Source organism: Alligator sinensis, unplaced genomic scaffold (genome assembly GCF_000455745.1).
Source record: "Alligator sinensis unplaced genomic scaffold, ASM45574v1 scaffold15_1, whole genome shotgun sequence".
Taxonomy (NCBI): domain Eukaryota; kingdom Metazoa; phylum Chordata; order Crocodylia; family Alligatoridae; genus Alligator; species Alligator sinensis.
In genome coordinates, this window is record NW_005842307.1 from 1,081,082 (window position 1) to 1,101,022 (window position 19,941).

Here is a 19,941-nt window from a genome sequence, read left to right on the forward strand (position 1 = left end):
CCAACCCAAAATATCTGCATAATGGAAAAGTGCAGTGAGCAAAATACAGAAATTTATTTTGAACTGCTTTTTAAAATTTTCGTGCAAATAGATAGCTTTAATTTCTACAGCCTTGCAACCTGATTCGACAAATGGGCCAACAGCCCAGGTGAAGGGTCACAATGTGGCTACACTGCTTTTGGTATCTCAGCTAACTTAGGAGCATGAAGTTCTAGATAGTTTCTATTGATAAAATCTTGAAGGACAGTAACCAGAAACAATCCAGTGTGGTTCTCTTAGTGTAGATAATACTTTGTTTACTAGTCCATTTTAAAAGTAAAACACACATTTTTTTGTGTTTCCAGTATGTTTCAGATACTGGGGTTTTTTAAAATTAGTTAAGTAAACTAAATTGCTTTTTTGGTAACATTTAGTTAGAATTCTAACTTCCATCCAAATGTAAGTTGACACTTGTGAATAAAAAATATGGTATGCATTAGTACAAAAAATTAAACATTTACAACTTTTAACATAATAGTAAAAATTAAAGATCCAAATAAAAGCATATAGAGTAAGGATGTAAATATCATTTTAAAATATTCATTGAAGCTCCTCTACTCATATCAGTTAAATGATTAACCTATAATACAGCAGCTCAGATGCAGCTGCTGCTAGGAGCTGCTCCCAGCTGCTAGAGCCCTTTGACTGGGAGGAAGGAGCACCTGATTATTTAAAGTATTGACTGATTATTTAAATTAAGGTTTCCTATTTGATTTAAAATTTTGGTTTAAGTGGGTGATTTAAATTGATTTGCCCTGACTCAATTCCAAATAGAGGGAATTGATTGCCAGTGGCAGGATGTCTTCAGATTTGTGTTTCCTAAAAACTGGTGCATGTGCTTCATAGGGTGGGACCATCTTTTAATACTCATGTTACAGTAAGGGTTCTGCTAGTTATGGTGACATACAACAAAATCAAAATGCAGGTAATCCACATGAAGTCACTTGTCAGCCATCTTGATTGCTTGTGTCACATTTGATTGTCCTAAGTTCAGAATCCAGTTGCCCATTCTATAGATAGACAATGTCAAATGGACATTGTTTTTTCTATTTAATACTTTTTCCTGATATGGTTATTTCTTTTAGCTCTTTAGTTACTCCTTGATTTTTGACATTTTTAAAGCCTTTACACGATTATTCTTCAGGTTTTTTCCCTAAGCAGGATTTTTTAACTTTGAGCAGTTTCCCAGATTGTTGCTTGTTCTTTGAATTTTTTTCTTTTCAGAGGAATTTGTGTACTGTTGCTTAATATAAGTATTATTAGTTAAGGCAAGGCAGGGAAGGCTGTTGGTACTAGGTGTTGCCAGGTTTCTGGACTGGAGAACACCTTGACTCTCCCCAACTGGGGAACTTTGCAACACTCCCACAGCACTCCATTTTCAGTGTTGAGACTGGTACTGTCCCAGTCAGTCAGTTGATTGTCCCTATTAGGATAGGGACATGCTACATGTTTAATTTATGGCAGAATACAAACCAGCCACAAAAATACTCCACAAAATATGTGGAACATCTGTGTAGCTGGCTTGCCACTTCATGATGCTATGAATCATTAGCATATGTAGCAGTGGTATTATCTATGGCACAGTTAATATGTTTATTGCACCTTAAATGTAGTGTGTTTCAGAGTCCTCTGAATCCTCCGCTCATTGTCATTTCAAGTAATTTACAGCCAGTAGAAGCAATTTACCTATTATTGCTTAGACTCTGCATGTAATATGTAGTGTTCAATCTGACTTCCTCTTAGTTGGAGTCTTCTGCTATGTAGTTGCTTTCTCTGCAATTTCAGATTGAACTTGAAGCAAAACTACTGGGTGAAAACCAGTAACTTCTGTTACATAGGTGGTTAGACTAGACAATCATTATGATCTGTAATGTCTTTAATATCTGTGTACATCCTTCATCCATTTAAATATCCCCCAGTAATAGAATAGTATTCTAGAGAACCTTGAACTGATATAAAAAAAAAACTTTCTCCTTCTGCTTTTAGACTCTTGTGGCAAACAATTTTGGGAATCTAAGAGTGTGTCCTAGTGATGTATGCAAAAGTTACCTGCTATTTTTTTTAGCTTTGGGAAGATGGGAAATTAATTTACCCAACACTCTTCATTCTGAAATAATATCTGATCTGTGTTCAATCACATTACTTGTTAAAAGAACTTGAGGAAATTCTTCAAATTTATGCCTCTGCCCTGGTTTTTATATTTGAGTAAAAGTTTTCTGACAAAAATTGCCTAACAATTTTTTAAAATATTTGGCAGTGTATGGGGACTGAATTTGTAAAAGAACTAACAACATTTTTCTTGTACTTCAAGGTTAAACTTTCCAAGCTGAATTTAGATGACCATGCGAAAAAGAAGCTTATTAAACTTGTAGGAGAGCGGTACAGCAAGGATACAGATATCCTTACCATTACAACAGACAGGTATGGTAACACGAGAAAAGTGTCTGTGGCTTTGGTCCTATTAGAAATTAGTGAAGATGTCTGCAGTAACATATCAATTTGTCTTACTTACCCAGTACTCCTTTCTGATCTAATGATGATGAAAGTAAACTCTTCAGCTGTTTTGTTTCTAAAGACATTCCTAATAATTGTCTAGAAGATCACCAGTTGATGGCAAAGTATGGGGTTTTTTTTAATTGCTATTTTATACATTTAGTTAATGTTTAGTTACATGCAGCAGAGTGTAAGGGAGTAGCTTATTTGCCAGAACAACCCACTGCATTTCAGAGGCTTATCCAAAAATGTGGTTCATTTGTAAACCAATGTGGCCTAAAAATTAAGGATATAATTCAGGAATAGGATACATGTTGTTACTATGGGAGTGTCTCTGTGGCTACATAATGTTGTTCAAGTGCTTACTAGGTAATCTTTACAATTCTCTGACTCTAATCATTACCCGCATTTTGTAGATATGGAAACTAAGAGTAACCATGACTGGCATGGAGTCTAATCAAGTTTTGTCATGAGCCTTTGCGTACCAGTTAGAGCCGATCACCTCCTTAGTTGTATTTAATAAACAACTAAGTTTATTAAATACAATTTATAATTACTTATTTTTGTAGGTTGTTCTATTGTTACCTACTGTTAAGTTGAAGTCCCCTCTCCCAGTCTGCAGTGATTTCTTTAGAAAAATTAAAAATCTTAGGTTTGAAAAGATGAAGGTACAGCTGTGGTTTTCTCGCCAACATTATAACCTCTTACTCACTGGTTCTTGTGCCCCAAGGCTTTGAACAAGGGTGATGTGTCAACTTGCAGGAGCTGGCTGCCAAGCTTCCGGAGCGTAGTTGTGTCCGAGTGGGTCTGTCAGCAGCCCCTCGTTCCCAGGGTGTGGCTTACTCCCATGGCAGGGCAGGGTGGAATAGACACCAGCCTGAGACTCCACACCCTCCAGCGGGGACTAGATATGTGTTTATCGGCAGGGATCCGGGTTTTCCATTTGTGGGAAAACATGGATTTTCTCATTTAAAGGAAAAAACCTGGGAAATGGCTGGTTTTCCCTTGCACGCTAGCAAAGTTCCAGCTTGCAAGGGGCTGCTTGCAGCCAGGGGGAGCAGGACATAGGGGGTGCCATGTGCATTTGTTTGCATGCACATGAATGTGGCAGCCAGACAGTAATGGAGAGCAGCTCCCAGAGCTCCCTCCAGGTAACTTTATGGGGAGAGGGGGCACAAACAACCTGCTGATACATGCCCCCTGAGACTCCTGTGCTCACAGTGGGCTGCCGGGCTGCAGCCTGGCCAGACCAGCTCGGGGCGGGGGGGCGCGTGGAGGAGGACAGCTGCAGCTGGACCCACTTCCTGGTGAAGTGAAAGGGGCAGGAGGAGCTCTGATTTTCCATGATAAAAAAAACCAACATTAAATCAAGCATCAAAATACATTGGTATTTAGAGTTTATTTTATTATAATGATTGAGGCATGGGTAGGCTTCCAAATTGCTTTAAAATTGTAAATATATCAATAAAGCATTGTGTTCAACTGACATGCATGCATACATACATATGAACGAACACGTGAGTTTAAGGTACTAGAGGTCACATTTCACCCAAGTTGATTTCCTACCCCATTTCCCATATTTCCTTGTAGTGAGGATTTAACTATTGTTTTAAAAAAATTATCCTTTCAACTTCCTCTAATTATATCAGTTAAAAGATTAATTGAGAACCAGGGCTTCTGTGTTTTTTCTGTTTAACAATCCCAAATTCTCTGATTAAAAATTCCCAAATCTGCGTTTTTCTGCGATTAAAATGAAGTGTGTGTGTGTGTGTGTGTGTGTGTGTGTGTGTGTGTGTGTGTGTGTGTGTGTGTGTGTGTGTGTGTGTGTGTGTGGATGCCTGGGGTGGGGGCAGTTCCTGCCTTCCCTGCCTCACCCCTTCTCTTCTGGAGCAGACAGCACAGCCCAGCCTAGGGCTGGAAAGCATGCTGGGGGACTGTGATTCAATTTAAACCAGCAATGGATCTGGGACAGAAGTTTCATAAACTGGTTTGACCCAAATCAGTTAAGTCTCATACTACATTCAACCAGATTTATCTTAAACCAGTTTCAGCCATTTTGAAACTGGCATATGTGCACTGAGCTTCTATTCTGTTACAGGTTTAAATCAGTTTCTGATTATTTAAACTGGCTTCTGTGTAACTTCTGTTCCTGAACAAACAAGAGCCAGCCATGTCACATTGTGGCAAGAAGAAAAAAGATGCATCATGCTGTGATGTATAAACAGGGGTTCAATAGGAAGATCTGGCCCTTTTATGAAGACAGACAGCCCTCGGGTAGGAACCCAGCTGTGGGTGGTTAGCTGTGAGTAAAAACCCAAGGGGTATAAAGAGCAAGGAGCTTGAGCTGGGAAGGAACAGTTTGTGACCAGGAGGCAGCTTGGAATCCAGAAGAGCTCGCTTTTAAGAAGGGGCCAGAGCTACAGAGGTTTTTCCTGCCACCTGGAGAAAGGTTAAGGTTTTGCTTTAGTCATTTGTTCGGGGCAAGAACTGTTGTGTGTACTAAGAGGAATGGCTGAAGGGCTCCCAAGGAAGCCAGTCTGTGACACAGCAGGAACCCCAAACCCATTTACAAAGGGGGTCATGTCAGAAATCTGAAATAATCTTTCCAAGCTACTCAACAGCAGTAAGGCCTTACCTGGAGTATTGTTTCCAGGTTGGGGCTCCAAAGGTCATGAAATATGGGTCAGCTTCAGAGACTCCAGAGGGGAGCAATAGAAGGGTCAGAGTTCTAGAATGAGTGCTGCATTGAGAAAAAATTAAAGAAACTGGATCTGGTTAATCTAGGGAAAAACAGGCTGAAGGAAGATGCGTCTTTCAGTATGTGTAAAAGGTTACTGCAGAGAGGAAAGGGAGTACCTTTTGCTTCATGTTCACTTGGGGATAGGAGTAAGAGTAATGGTGTTTAAGCTGCAGCAAGAGAAATTGGTTGATGTTAGGGAACACTTTCCAACTATAAAGAAAGTTAAGCATTGGAATGAGTTGCATAGGGAAGCTGGAATCTCTGTCATTGGTTGCTTTTAGGAACAGGTCAGACAGACTTCTGTCAAGATTGGTTTAGGTACAGTTGATCCTGCCTTTGGGCAAGGGGGTGATCTGAATGATCCATTAAGACCCCTTCTAACCCTATTTGCTGTGATGGTAGGAAGGCAGTTAATGGTGAAGTATCAGATTTGAGTTAACACTGCAACAGCTAAGAACCACTTTTGTAGGATTTTTTGCCCTCGGGAACTTATGCAGCAGTAGCGTGAACTTTTTAAAAATGATGGAGTTGCTCTGTTTTAAATCCTAACATATATAAAGGATCAATGTTTGTCATCATCAATTTACTAGGCTGACTACTGTAATCCTGGTTATATATGTCAGAAACTAGTACATCAGGAAATTCAGATCGCAGCTCTATTTATTATTGATTTAGTACAACAGAAGTATCTCTTCTATCATGTTAGTGATGTATGTCATTGCACAGATAGATAGATATAATTTGAGAGGGCTGTAAAGAAATTCCAAGTGTGGTCATGCTTTGAAACAAATTACTCATTTGATAATGTTTTTGAGGTGTGAGGGGCTTTTAATGATACCTCACAAAATTGGCATTTGTTACATGTTATTTTCATATATCTAGGTTGCTTTCGTCATGCTTAATTTTGCCTTCAATCCAATTCTCTTTGTGCTTACATCTTATATTTTCTTAGGAAATAATTAAAGTTAAATGATACTTCACCAATTAGGGATCATGTGAAACAAGATTTAATGTTCTTGGTAGAACTCCTCAGGTGGTAATAGGGGCTGACATTATTTCATGAGAGAGGTCTGGCCCACCTCCAATCTGGAGGCAGTATTTTTTTTTTTAATTGCACTAAACTAAAAGCAAGCTCTGCCCATGAATAGAAGCATTGAACTTTTCTTTGGGTTTGTATTTTAAAAGAAAAAAGTATAATGTTACACAAATTTTATATTCCCTAAAGAAACATTCACCTTGTCAGTTCTAAGACTTGAATTAGGTTCAGTCATGCAAAGTGTTGGACAAAATGTGGCAAGTCTTTGTGGACAGACTTATGGTTGATTAAGCAGTAGACCTTTAGTTTTATGACAGTTGCTAGCAGCCTGTGTTCAGGAACTCTTTCATGCTTGATGCGTTGGAAATTCTGGTTCTTTGAATGAAAATGAATTCTCTCAGTTTTGAGCATCGTCACCAATAATAAAAGCTTCTGTAAGACGAGTCTCTTCAGGTAACTTTCTTTAAATCTACTCCTGTTACTTGATTATGAATACTTAAATATTTGAGTGTGTTATTTTGACTAAATCCTGGCTGCTATTTGTGTGTGCTGTATAAGTAGTTATTCCAATAAGGATTCATTTTAATGTGTTAGGAAATTGCTCTGGAAGCCATGTCCCGACCTCGTATTTCACCTTTTTGTAAGTCTGTAAATGAGCTCTTATACATTAGATTCTAGAAACCACTCCATTTAATGTTTCTCAGTATTGTTCACACAATCTTTTTCTGATCCAGTAACTGGTAGTAGAAACTTGTTGGTAGTAGAATATTGAGCAACTGCTCGGGTTAAGACTGACCCCTGAGTAGGTACAAAACATGTCAGTAACTGTGAGCTGTAACTAACCTAGCCCTGTCACTGTAATTATACAAGTGGAGCAAGACTTGTACCTGTTTCATTCCAGGTTAAATTTAGTGGCATGCAGAGGTAACAGTTGTAGTATAATAATTCATGCTGAGTAGAAACACTTTTCCTTCTCCCCCCCCCCACCAACTTTCCTTTTCATTCCTTAGAAGTGGTTAAAAGGAAAGAAAGTGCAGTGCAGAAAACCATGTTATTGAATGGATGTGCAGCTGTTTGGGGTTCTAATCTGTATTTTGTTTCTAAGATTTTAGATTGTGTTAAAAATATGATTGTACTTCCTTTTACAATTGAGTTTGGTTTTTCAGTAATTTGGATCTAGCTGGGTCATTCCTAAGAAGAGAGGATAAGTAGGAAGTACTGCCTGATCTTCTTCTTCCCTTGCCTCGTTCAGAATGGGAAGAGCATCATTGACTAATGCTTCTTTGTTGGGTTATAGGAGTTTTTGGGAGTTTGCAGTGGGAGAGGAGTAGGTGCTGTGCTGGCCCTCAAGGGACTGCCTCAATATAGGATGACTCCCCTGCCATATATAGCTATCATATGCAGGACAGAAGAGGAAAATAAGAACAGCTTATGACTAACACCCTACCTTCCAGTCTGGAAAGGAGTCTGAAGGTTGGTTTGAGGAATCGGTATGAATCAAAGGGGAAAATGGAGCACAGTGGGACACCCACTTTCTCAACTGGGGGATTGTAAGAGCCAGTTGTGTGATGGGATGATCTTCAGCATCCCTGCTGTACACTATTTTTGGAAGCAATACGTTGTCTCTCTAGATCAGTGTTTCTGAACCAGGGTGCTGTGACACTTTGGGGTGCCTTGAGATCCTTTCAAGGGTGCCATGGGGTACCACACAGTGTTAGCACTGTTAGGTGTACAAACAAGTTTTGCAGAGATTTCAAATGGGAATCCATTGTGTCAAAAACATTCTACCCTGTTGTGGTCTTTCTGAGTTCTTTGCAACAAAAGAATTGCTCTGTTATTTTTTCTTCAACCAAAAACAAGTGAAAACTAAGATCTGGCACTTTTTCCAAGGGGTGCCTTGAATCTAAAAAGGTTGAGAACCACTACTCTGGACCTCAAGTAGCACTTGGTTATTAAGGGCTCTGAGCTGCTTGTATTAGTTGTATCCCTATACCTGACCATTAGTCAAGGATTGTACATTTTACTTACCTTACAGAGTAGATTATGTATCCCATTCTGATTGAGAGTTTCTCTTCAATTTGGTATTATCTTGACCCAAGTTTGTTGAGATTTTTTTTAAGTTAGAAGCTAATGTATGGTTTTTCTTTATATGTACTATTTTATTTAATGAATTTTCTTCAGCCAATTGAATAACATGCTTTTTTCAGAACTGAAATCTCATGCAGTCCAGACTGACCTGTGACCATTGAAAGCAGAATTTCATTAAGGGTTGGGTCTGGCAGAGACTTTGAACAGACTTTAATGGTTACTGAAATCTGCTTTATTGTTTGAGCTTTAAGACTCCATTTGGTTTTCCATTTATTTGTTCACTCTTCATCTTGTGCTTAAAAGCATAATAATGTGTCAATAACTTGTAATTTGACATGGCTTGAGCAATAGATTGTGAACTGAAGCTTAATACAAAACCTCCCTACAATATGGGGGTACAGAATATACAAACTCTTTTAACTTTTTGCTATTAGATTATAGATCCCAGAAGGTACCAGCTGTATTTCAAAATATTTTATTTGCTTTTGAATTTCAGATGTCCACTAAGGAGACAAAACTATGATTATGGAATATACCTCCTCACGGTTTTGTACCATGAATCTTGGGTAAGCAATTGAATTTATCTAACAAACTAAACACTACTTATTTCAGAAAAGAACTCTTCACCTATGATGATATTCTGTTAACTATAAAAATCTCGATGGGCATGATTGGTGCAGTTGGACTATTTAAATGCATAATCAATTATTTTGTCCAAAATGAACCACGGAGTGCATTTCTCTAACTTTTTGGCTTGCTTTAGTTTTTGATACTGCATGCACCAAATATTCTATCACAGAAACTTAAAATCTTAGAAGTAAACTCTATTCTACAGACCGTAGTAGTTAATAGTTAATTTAAGACCCTATGATCAACATTCAGGTAACCTTTTTGATGCTTCTGTTCTCGATAGTTAGTGATTTATCACCTATATGTGAAATTAGGGACTCTGGCAAGGTATACTTCCTTTTTACCAGAAACGTCCCTAATGAATGCACATGTTGTAATTTTAGACAGCATGCTATTAAGTATTAAATACAGCCTGTGAATTTATGTATTTTAAGAAACTTATTTTCACTGGTACATTACCAGTATGGGTATTTTTTCCTGTTTAACAGCATTACAAATCATGAACTCTGGTGACAGATCAGAGTTTCCAATAGTAAGCAATGACAATGGAGTCTAAACACTGTTCTTTTTATTAATTCCAGACAAACAACATGTCTCCTTTGCTCTAGCATTACTTAGTGATGGAAGATTGGGCTATATGATAGTGCAGTGCAAGTGGTTGGTGTGTATTGAATACACACAAGTCTCTTACCCCTTCATTACCTTTCAACTTCCATGTTAATATTTGATGAACTCATCAATCAGTTGTAATTGTCTTTGATTTCCATGAAAAATTGATGGCCTGCTGTGACACATCTGATTTTTTTTTTTTTTTTTTTTTTTTTCCATGATCAGTGGTAATCCCTTCTAACAGAGCTGATAAAAGGCAGTGTGGATGCATTTTGTTAACTATAAGCAAACAGGCTGTGGTCTATTTTAATCTGTGTGAACTTTAAATATTGGGGGGGATTAGCCTTCTCTATAGACAGTAACATTAAACTCACTACAGGAGTAATCTTGAGATTTGGTCACCTTGCCAACAGAGTAGTGCCATGTTTGTTTGTGTGAATGTTTTTGGTAAAGGGTAATAAGACGAAGAGGTTGGGCTTTCTACTTTTTTTCTTTTTTTAAGGAAATAAAGTTGTGTGTTCACTATTACTGCATCTGTCGACAAGCTCTGACATGAATCTTGAAGACCCTCTGCCCTATGTCTTTTCATTACAGAACCTCTCAAAAGGTCATGAGCAGCTACCCGTGGGCAGGCAGAGCAGGTGGAAAGCAGCCGGGAGCTGGAGCCAAAGCCCATGCACTGGGGCAGGAGCTGCCTGGCTGAAGCTTCCCCCTGCCTGCCTGGAGCAGTGCAGCACAGGCAGGAGCAGGAGGAGGATTCTCCACTGGAGGAGAGGAGAACAGAACAGCCCCCACCAGCCAGGGCCCTGACCAGCAAACGCAACTTCTGGTAGAGCTGTTCCTGGTGCAGCTGCAGCCAGCCGGATGCTGCTCTGCTCTGCTCCCCTTGCTTCCACCACCAGTGGCTCCTCCTGCCCCTACTGTGCTGATCTGTGTGGGCAGATGAGGGGGAATCTTCCATCATGCAGCTCCCATTGGAGGCGAGGGGAGCAGAGCAGCACTGAGAATAGCCCCATCAGAAGGTGTGCACGGTGGTTGGGGCCCAGGCAGGTGGGAGCACGGTGTGGGCTGCACTGGTGGGAGCAGGTGGGGCTCAGCCCCATACGGAGTGCTGCAGGGGCAGCCACTGGCCAGATCCAGTCAGTTGGCAGGCTGAATTCAGCCTACGGGCCATAGTTCGCCCACCTCTGGTATGGAGGCTATTTGAAAAACAGCTTATGAATTAACCTTCCTTTCAAGTCTTACATTCAAGTGTTTTTGCTCTAAGGTATCTTCCCTTTCTATTAGCATTTCAGACCAAGACCTAGCATCTCTAACATTAAACTCCAGCATTTATTTATATTGCAGAGTTATGTCCCCATTATACCAGGCACCATACGAACAGAACCTACCCAATGAGGTTATGAGCTAGATGTACAACAAGTCAGTGACAAGCATAACAGGAAGGAAAGAGGGAACATGCAGCTAAGTAATAGATTTCATAGACATCAGGGCTGAAAGGGACCTCAAAGATCATCGAGTCCAACCCCCTGCCTCAGGGGCAGGAAGTCAGCAGGGGTCATAGGATCCCAGCAAGATAAACAACCAAATGTCTCTTGAAGGCATTCAAAGTAGGTGCTTGAACCACCTCTGGCGGCAGTCTATTCCAGACCCTGGGGGCTCGGACAGTAAAGAAGTTCTTCCTTATGTCCAGCCTGAAACGGTTATGGAGGAGTTTGTGACAGTTTGATCTTGTCATCCCTTGGGGTGCTCTGGTGAACAGATGTTCCCCCCAGATCCTGGTGAGCACCCCAATAAACTTATAGGTGGCCACCAGGTCACCCCTGAGCCTGCACTTCTCCAGGCTAAAGAGTCCCATAGCTCTCAGCCTCTCATCATCAGGTCTGTTCTCCTGACCTCTGATAATGTGCATGGCTCTCCTCTGGACTCTCTCAAGCTTCTCCACATCCTTTTTGAATTGTGGAGCCCAAAACTGGACTCAGTACTCCATCTGTAGCCTCACCAAGGCAGAGTACAATGGGAAAATGACATCTTGGGATTTGCTTGAGAAGCATCTATGGATGCAAGCCAGCGTTTTGCTCGCTTTCCTAGCTGCAGCATCGCAGTGAAGGCGCATGTTCATCTTGTAGTCGATCATGACCCCCAAGTCCCTTTCACCCACAGTGCTAGCCAGCGTAGCACTGCTGAGCCTATAAGGATGCTGCAGGTTTTTCTTCCCAAGGTGGAGAACCTTGCATTTGTCAGTGTTAAACATCAGGTTCTTGTCCGCCCATTTCCTGAGCCTGTCGGAGTCGGCGTGGATCACCCTCCTGTCTTCAGGTGTGGACGCTTTACCCCAGAGTTTGGTGTCGTCAGCGAACTTAGCCAGTCCGCTTCTGATATCAATGTCCACATCATTAATGAAGATGTTGAATAGTGTAGGCCCAAGGACAGAGCCTTCAGGAACCCCACTGGCCACAGCATACCATAATGATTGACTTCCATCAACCACAACCGTCTGGGTCCTACCATGGAGCCAATTCCCCAGCCAGCGGATCGTGGTAGGGCCGAGGCCGCAGCTAGCCAGTTTTGCTAAGAGGTGATCATAGGATACCAGATCGAAGGCTTTTTTTAAACTAAAGATATACGACATCAATCTCTTCCCCCTTGTCCAGGTGACAGGTCACCTGGTTGTAAAAGGAAATGAGATTGGTCGAGCACGACCTACCCGCAGCAAACCCGTGCTGGCTATCCCTCAGGATGTTGCCATCGGCCAGTCCGTTAAGAATGACCTCTTTGATAATCTTTTCTAAGACCTTCCCCAGGATAGAGGTCAGGCTGATGGACCTGTAGTTTGCCAGATCCACTTTCCTCCCTTTCTTGAAGATAGGCACCGCATTGGCCTTGCAGTCTTCTGGCATTTCACCAGAGCGCCAGGACTTCTTGAAGATCTGTACCAAGGGCTGAGCAATGATGCCAGCCAGCTCCTTGAGTACCCTGGGGTGTAAACTGTCAGGGCCAGCTAACTTGAAGGTATCCAGCCTCTCAAGGTGTTTCTTCACAAGGTCAGCATTGATGGAGGGTAAGCAATCTCCCTCACCCGAGCCTCCCTGTCCCATAATGAGCAGGGGTGTCCCATAATGAGCAGGGGTGTCCCATGGGACTGGTGAAAGATCAGCGCAAAGTACCCATTTAGCAGGTTGGCTTTTTCCTGGACATCAGTTGTCCCATCAGGTTTAGCAGGGGTCCAATGTTGCCCTTGCTTTTCTTCCAGCTCCCCACATATCTAAAAAAGGACTTTTTATTGTCCTTGATACTTGTCAGCCTTGGCTTTCCTGGTTCACTCCCTACAGGTCTGGACCAGTGCAGAATACTCCTTTAAGATGGTTCCAGTCTTCCCTCCTTTATAGGTCTTTCTTCTTAGATGCAGGAGGTCCACAAGTTCCCTGCAAAGCTAAGGGGCCTGCTGTGCCCTTTTGCTGCCTTTCCTCCAAGATGGGATAGACATTGCTTGTGCTTTCAGGATCGCTCCCTTGAGGAGCAGCCCCTCATCCTGAACTCCCCTTCCCTTCAGGTCGTGGTCCCTTAGGACCTTGCCAACAAGCCTTCTGAGCTTGTCAAAGTCAGCTTTCCTGAAGTCAAGGACTTTTGCATTCCTGACTGACTTGCCAGCTTTATGGTGGATAGTGAAGGTGATCAGCTTATGGTCACTGTCTCCCAGCTTCCCTTCGATCATTAGGTCGCTGACTAGTTCATCCCCTGTTGCTAGTACCAGGCGGAGCAGCACTTTGCCTCTTGCCAGTGCATAGACTTTTTGAGTCAGATAGAGTTCATCCACGCATATGAGGAAGCTTTGTGACCATTCAGATTTGACCAAGTGCTCTTCCCATAAGATGTCTGGGTAGTTGAAGTCTCCCATGACAACCATGCACCAGGAGTGTGCAGCCTCAGCCAATTCCCTGGCAAACTCCTGGTCAAGCTCTTGATCCTGGGTTGGAGGTCTGTAGTAGACTCCCACCATTGTGTCCTCTGTGCCGTGTTTCCCACAGATTTTAACCCAGAGGATGTCCAGTCGTCCACCCTGGATGCCAATGTCAGCTTGCAGGGACGTGTAGCTTTCCTTGACTTAGAGAGCTACGCCCCCACCCCTTTTGTCTACTCGATCTCTCCTGTACAGGGTATAGCCATCTATATCTGTGGCCCAGTCATGGGTGCAGTCCCACCAGGTCTCCGTTATCCCTATGACATAGTAGTTGTTTGTGTTAAGCGGGAGAACAAGTTCCTCCTGTTTATTCCCCAAGCTCCTGGTATTTGTGTACAGGTACGCAAGTGTCCCTTTGGGGGCCCTTGCCTTGCCTGCAGCTTGCTCAAGGGAGCCCACCCCAGCCCTGAAGTGCCTTGGCCTTCTGACTTTTCAAGGGTTGCTCAGTGGGCCAGCAGTGGCAGTGGTCCCCACATCCTTCAGTAGACTTAGTTTAAAGCCCTGTGGAGCAGGTCAGCCAGTCAGGCTCAGAAGAGCCTCCTCCCCAGCAGAAAGGAAGCTAGAAAACAGGAGATTAGGTTTCCGATAGAATTTGACACTGTCGTGTATGTGAATATCAGGTTCTCTTTTAAATGTTACAGAGAGCAAAGTAGAAGAATTCAGGGAGTGATCGAATGTGAGAGGAAAGACGGAAGAAGTCAGACTGTCACTTGTGTTAATCCTCAACATCATGGAGTATAGGTTGTCTTGACTGGTGGGGGAGCAACCTGATTGGCAGGCATGCCACAAATTAGCCCTGCACCCTCCCTGAGTAACACGCTGCTTCTCTTCCTCTTCTCACTCTGTTCTGCTTTTTGCTCCCTACTCCGTTCTCCCTGCCCAATCTCCTACTCTGCTTTTCTACTTCCTGCCCTGTGCTTCCTGCCTGATCTGCTGTTCTGCTGCCTATCCCCTCCCTGGTCTATCACATGCCACACAGAAGATGCCCATGCTGCCTCTGGCATGTGCGCCACAGGTTGGCCACCCCAGTCTTGACTGACAGACTGAGGAAGAAGGTGTCCTAGGAAAAAAAGTCTCAGGACTTGATACTTGGCCTTGTTAAGTCAAGGGAAAATTGGGATGTTTTCTCTGCATCTGGAATTTATTCCCACATTAGGTGCTGCTAGCTTATCCAGTCATTGAGGAATTCAGTCACAGAAGTGCAAATTGCCTTTTGTATTGTTCTAGAATACCCCAATGTCAGTTAATTTATGTTTGTTTGCAAAGTGGTATTGCTCCCCCTCCTTGGGTTATGGCTCTTAATCTGTTTTGTTTAAATGGAGGGAGAGAAAACAGTAACCCTTCATCTATTCTTCTGATTCTAGACTCCACAGGTCATTTATCACAGGCAAAGTAAAAATGTATGAGAATCTGTTTAATCAATGGGCTGACACTAAATATAGTTATTTTGCAAAGCACCATGGTGATAGGGACAAAAATGGGTAGTGAAAACAATCATTTCCACTACCCATATACAGGCAATTTTATAGAATAGTTAAACCTATTAGCCTTTCTTACGCATCTTTATTGAGATTGTAGGCAAATTCAGGTTTTTCCTTAGATCCATGCATGGGTGTATCCAGGATTGCAACGATGGGGGTGCAGCTAAAATAGACTAACCTAGGGTGGCTAACGGGTTGCGTAGATCCAGGGACATGGGTGGTAGCAGCCCAGTCACAACCCACTTTGACATGTGTGCTGCATGCACAGTCTGCTCTTGGGGTTCTCTGGTATGTCAGTAGAACTCTTTGGGAGCTCTGCATGTACTGGGAGCTCTAAGAGCTCACCGCTGATGCAAGGCTGCCTGGAATCCCTGCTTTTAAGCAACTCTGAAGCCTACACACTTAATTTGGCTAACAGTCTCAATAAAGATATATAAGAAAGCAGATGCTTGGTTAAACTTTCTGATTCTGTCTGGTTTGCCATCATGACGTACTGGGGTTTTTTAGGTGAGGTTTTTTAGCAAATTTTAGATGGACGCATCAGGAATAAAAACATGGGGTGCTGACAGATGTGGAAAAATGCACTTTACCAGATGCAGCAGCATGTTACTTTGACCTGGCTCTGCAGCTTCTGTATAAATTGGGCACTTCAGCACAGCTTTTGAGTGCTTTTAGCTAAAGCCGATTCAACCAGCTGTTAGATTAAAATGCCAAAAAAGCCCCACTAAAGTGCCTGATCTGTACAGACATTGGGAAAGCTGGGTGCAGCTTATACAGTGCCTCTCCTGGGCAGGCACTGTGCTTGGTGAGGGAGTGCGCTGAGTTTAAAGTGAAGCATGTTGGGTTTTTTTTCCATGTTTGTAAGCAGCCCTGGAGTTTCAGCTGCCTTCTCGTACCCAGATTAGAACTGCACTTTGAATAGGAGCACTTGACAGATGTTAGGTTTTTTGTTTTGTTTTGTTTTTTCTCCCAGATGAGCCAAGAAATGGAAACTTAACGTTGTATTTAAAAAACAAAATAAATAAATAAAACATGAGATTTGAAATGCATAGTAAAGTCCCTTAAGTAATATTGACTGTGCTTCTAGTGTTACCATAGAATAAATCAATTAGGAGAGTACTGCTAAAGAAAGCACCATGTTCATTCTCTCACTGACTGCGGAAATGAGGTGATCTTAATTAGCCAGATTTGACATCCTGCATCCTAAAGTGTTTATAATATGTGAACTTAACTTTGCTTCATTTCCTTCTATTTGATTGTGTTTAGGGCTGGTGAATAAACTGATAGAGCAAGTCTAGACAACATACCATCCCTTGGGAATTATTTTTTGCCTCTGACTCCCTCTATGACAAATGATGAACTGACACGATAAGAAAAGGGACAGATACTTGATGAGCATCTCACTTAGACATTGTTATGTGTATGTTTGCTGTTATTGCATATTAGTGCAATAGCTCTAAAAATATATTAAAAAATCTAACCATATTGTATAAAAAGAATGATAGTATGCTGCCATCAAGTGGTTGAGAGGCATAAACTGATCTCTCTTCTGATTTACCTAGGAATATAGAATAGTCATTGGATGAGGGGTAAACTTCTATAATAGGCTTAGAAAGAGAGTGAACCAAATAAGACTATCAAGTCAATTTCCAATATGGAAGGAAGTTTATAGTGATTACTATATAGGCTTCATTGTCTTTTCCCAATCTTAAATATTAGGAACAATAACATTAACAAACTAGCTGAAGACATTTAATCGGATTGGCTGAGACTGAAGGAGTTTACCAATTTTTTTTTCTTTTGGATTCAGTTTTATATGAATTTTCAATAGGGACAAGTAGTATATACTGAAAGGAATAATTTGAGTTTTATACTTGAAATGTAAATTAACTGTCACCATGAAAAAAAAAAAAGAAGGCTTCTCATGAACTATTCAGTGAAAACATCTGCTCAGTGTACAATATGCTGAAAAACATTCACATATGTATCCATGCTGACTGTTCCTGATCGCCTTGTTCTCATCTAGATGCTTCACAAAGGACTTTCTGAGGACCTACTCCATGATCTTGCTAGGTATAGAAGTCATGCGGGCTGGTTTGTATTTCTCTAGATCCTCCTCCTTCCCTTTCTTAAAGATGGGCAATATATTTTCCCTTTTCCAATCATCTGAGACCTCATCTGACCACCATTGAGTTCTCAAAGAGGCTTGTCAATGACTTGAAATCACCACAGTCAATTCCTTCAGTACCCTCCAATGCATCCCATCCAGCCTTGTTGAAGCATCTAGCTTCTCTAAGTAATCCCCAATCTATTCTTCTGCTCTCTAGACTGTTTGTCTTCTTTCTTATCTTTGCTGCCAACTGCGCTTGTAGGTGTCCCTGTTTGTGAAGACTGAAGTAAAGACATGAAATACTTAAGCTTTCTCTGTAACTAGATTGTGTTTTGCGTTCTGTAAAGGACCTGTGGCTTCTTTGATGTTCCACTTACTAGTTCCTCCCTATAGATACCCAGCTACATATCCGATTATCTAATCTATCGATATGGGCAGCAAGCAGTGAAACGTTATATGCATACGTATCTGCCTGTCTGTCGTGTGTATGTATATGTGTGTGTCTCTATCTATAGCTATATATCTAGATAGATATAGAGAAAAATATCTTTATCTCTATATAAATCTATATCTATATCGATATCTATATAGATATCGATATAGATAGACACACATATACAACATCTAACTCTCTCCATATGGGGGAAGATACTAGCTACATCATCAATTTCAAACTGGAAACTGACTGCTGATCATTTAAACACTCAAAAATGAAGCCGGGTTCTCTCTGCAGAAGAGCTGGGGCTGGTCTTTCCGAACAATCAGACCTTTTATATCCATTCCCAGTTACATCTGAAATTATGCCTTGACCTTCCTAAATTCCGTTTTTAGTTTCAATTCACTGAAGAGATTGCTGTCTGGTAAGGCTGGTCTCCTGTTAAACTTCTCATTATTTTACCTCAGAATAGCTTGCTCCTATGCCTTTGAGAAGGCTTCCGTAAAGTACAGCCAACTACCCTGGACTACTTTTCCCTTCACACTTACCTCCTGGCATCCTACCCACCAGTTCCCTGTGTTTATTAAAGTCTGCTTTTCTGAAGCCCTGTGCTCTAATTCTGTTGCTCTTCTTCATGCCTCGCCTAAGGATCTTGAACTCTTATCATTTCATTAGCACTGTCACCCAAGTTACCTTCCACCTTTGCATTCTCAGGCAGTTCTTAACTTAATGTTCATAAACAGGGAAGAAGAGCTTCCCCCATAGTTGGCCTCTTAAAGATCTTAAAGTGTATAACTTTTTTCTGGGAGGTGGATCTCTGTGCTCTAACTGAGGGATGGTAGTGATAGTACTGCTTCATGGTCCCTCATAAAGATTGCCCGAAGGCCCATATTCACCAAGCTTCCACATATAAGCCCACATGTAAGCTCAACTCTGAAAGTTCTGCTTAGGTTCTCAGTATGAGGTCAGCCCAACTGCTGTTTGCCTTCTTGTCCATCCTCTTCTGCAGTGTGTTTGAGACGTTTCTAGACATATGGATCCAAAACACAAGGCCATTAGGCATAATCCCACAGATTTCTGACTTCCTGCCCTTCTGCGCCCCCCCCCCTTCTCTCTGTCTTCAAGCAGAGAAACATGGGAGGAGGGACTAGCAGTCCACAGGCTGACTCCTAGAGGGGTTCCACAGGGGTACCCAAAATAGGTACCTTCTAGTGCCAAGAAATAATCATAATGTATGCTCAGCTTTGGCATAGCACAAGGTATGACAAAGTATGATATGGAGGAGAAAAGTTGGTAGGTAATATCGCTTAGTGTCCTCAAGGTTGACTCTGATCATGAGGCCTTCTGTAGAAGCATAAACTATAAGTGAGCTACAAGACCATTTTCTCAGGCACTTTATCTTTTATTCTGTGACCAAAGTCCTGATTTCTTTACCTGTTTGTGACCACTTAAATTTTCTCCTTCGTTTCCATGCTTTGCTTGCATTATTCCTGCAATAGTGCAGTCTCTTACTGCATTTGCTCCTCTGAATATTTATTCCATCTTCCATGGTGCTTCCTACCTTATGCCCTGGTTATATTTTTGAGGTAGAAATAGCTGCTGTTCAGGACCAGGACGCAACAGTCCTGGCCACCTGTTCATTCCAACTGTTCTTCAGAGACAAAAAAGGATGATGGAAATAAGTCTTGACTACTTGTTTATAGTCCCCCACAGCAATCACTAGCAGCCAGGAAGTGGGGTGGGGAGGAGGTGGTGCGGATAGAGAGAGATGAAATGGAAACCATGCTCATTGCCTGCCTCCTTGTTTATAAGAGATATTTCATTTGGTATGGAAAGGTAGTTAGCCCTGTTAGTCTGGGTAAAGAGACAAACACTTCAGTATCCCTATCACAAATATCATACATCTCTAGTTGTAAACTTTAATCAAAGTAAGATTTCAGTGCTAAATGTCTGGCTTCCTTCTTGAAGGCTGTGTATTGTAAATCCCCACTACTAATACATGAAGTTTATTGCTCAGGATGTTAAGGAGGTGGAGGGGTAGTACCAAATGACAAATTAAGTTCGTCTGGGGAGTCACTCAAAAGGACTATTTTCCCCCCCTATGAACACTTGTATTTTACACAACCTGTGCCTCCTGGCAGCTGAACTTTAATCTACTTCCAAAGGCCTTCTAAGTTTGGAAGTGTGCCTGCCTGCATAGGCAGTGTTGATATACCCATACTTGTTGTACTTTAAAATCCCACTTTAGCATATTTTGCTAACCTGCATGGTCAACAAGCCCTTAGTGTAAGGTGCATTGGTACCACTCTTCACAGTAT

At 41.7% G+C, this 19,941-nt stretch overlaps 1 protein-coding gene across 2 annotated transcripts in view; it reads left to right on the top strand.

Moving 5' to 3' along the window:
• The window catches only part of MRPS35 (mitochondrial ribosomal protein S35), a 54,697-nt gene that overhangs the window by 23,933 nt on the left and 10,823 nt on the right, over nucleotides 1-19,941 (top strand). For both annotated transcript variants that reach the window (XM_006028364.3, XM_025209771.1), the window contains exons 6-7: nucleotides 2,351-2,460; nucleotides 8,893-8,962. In XM_006028364.3, coding sequence (XP_006028426.3) covers nucleotides 2,351-2,460; nucleotides 8,893-8,962 — 180 coding nt within the window. The remainder of the gene's footprint in view (nucleotides 1-2,350; nucleotides 2,461-8,892; nucleotides 8,963-19,941) is intronic.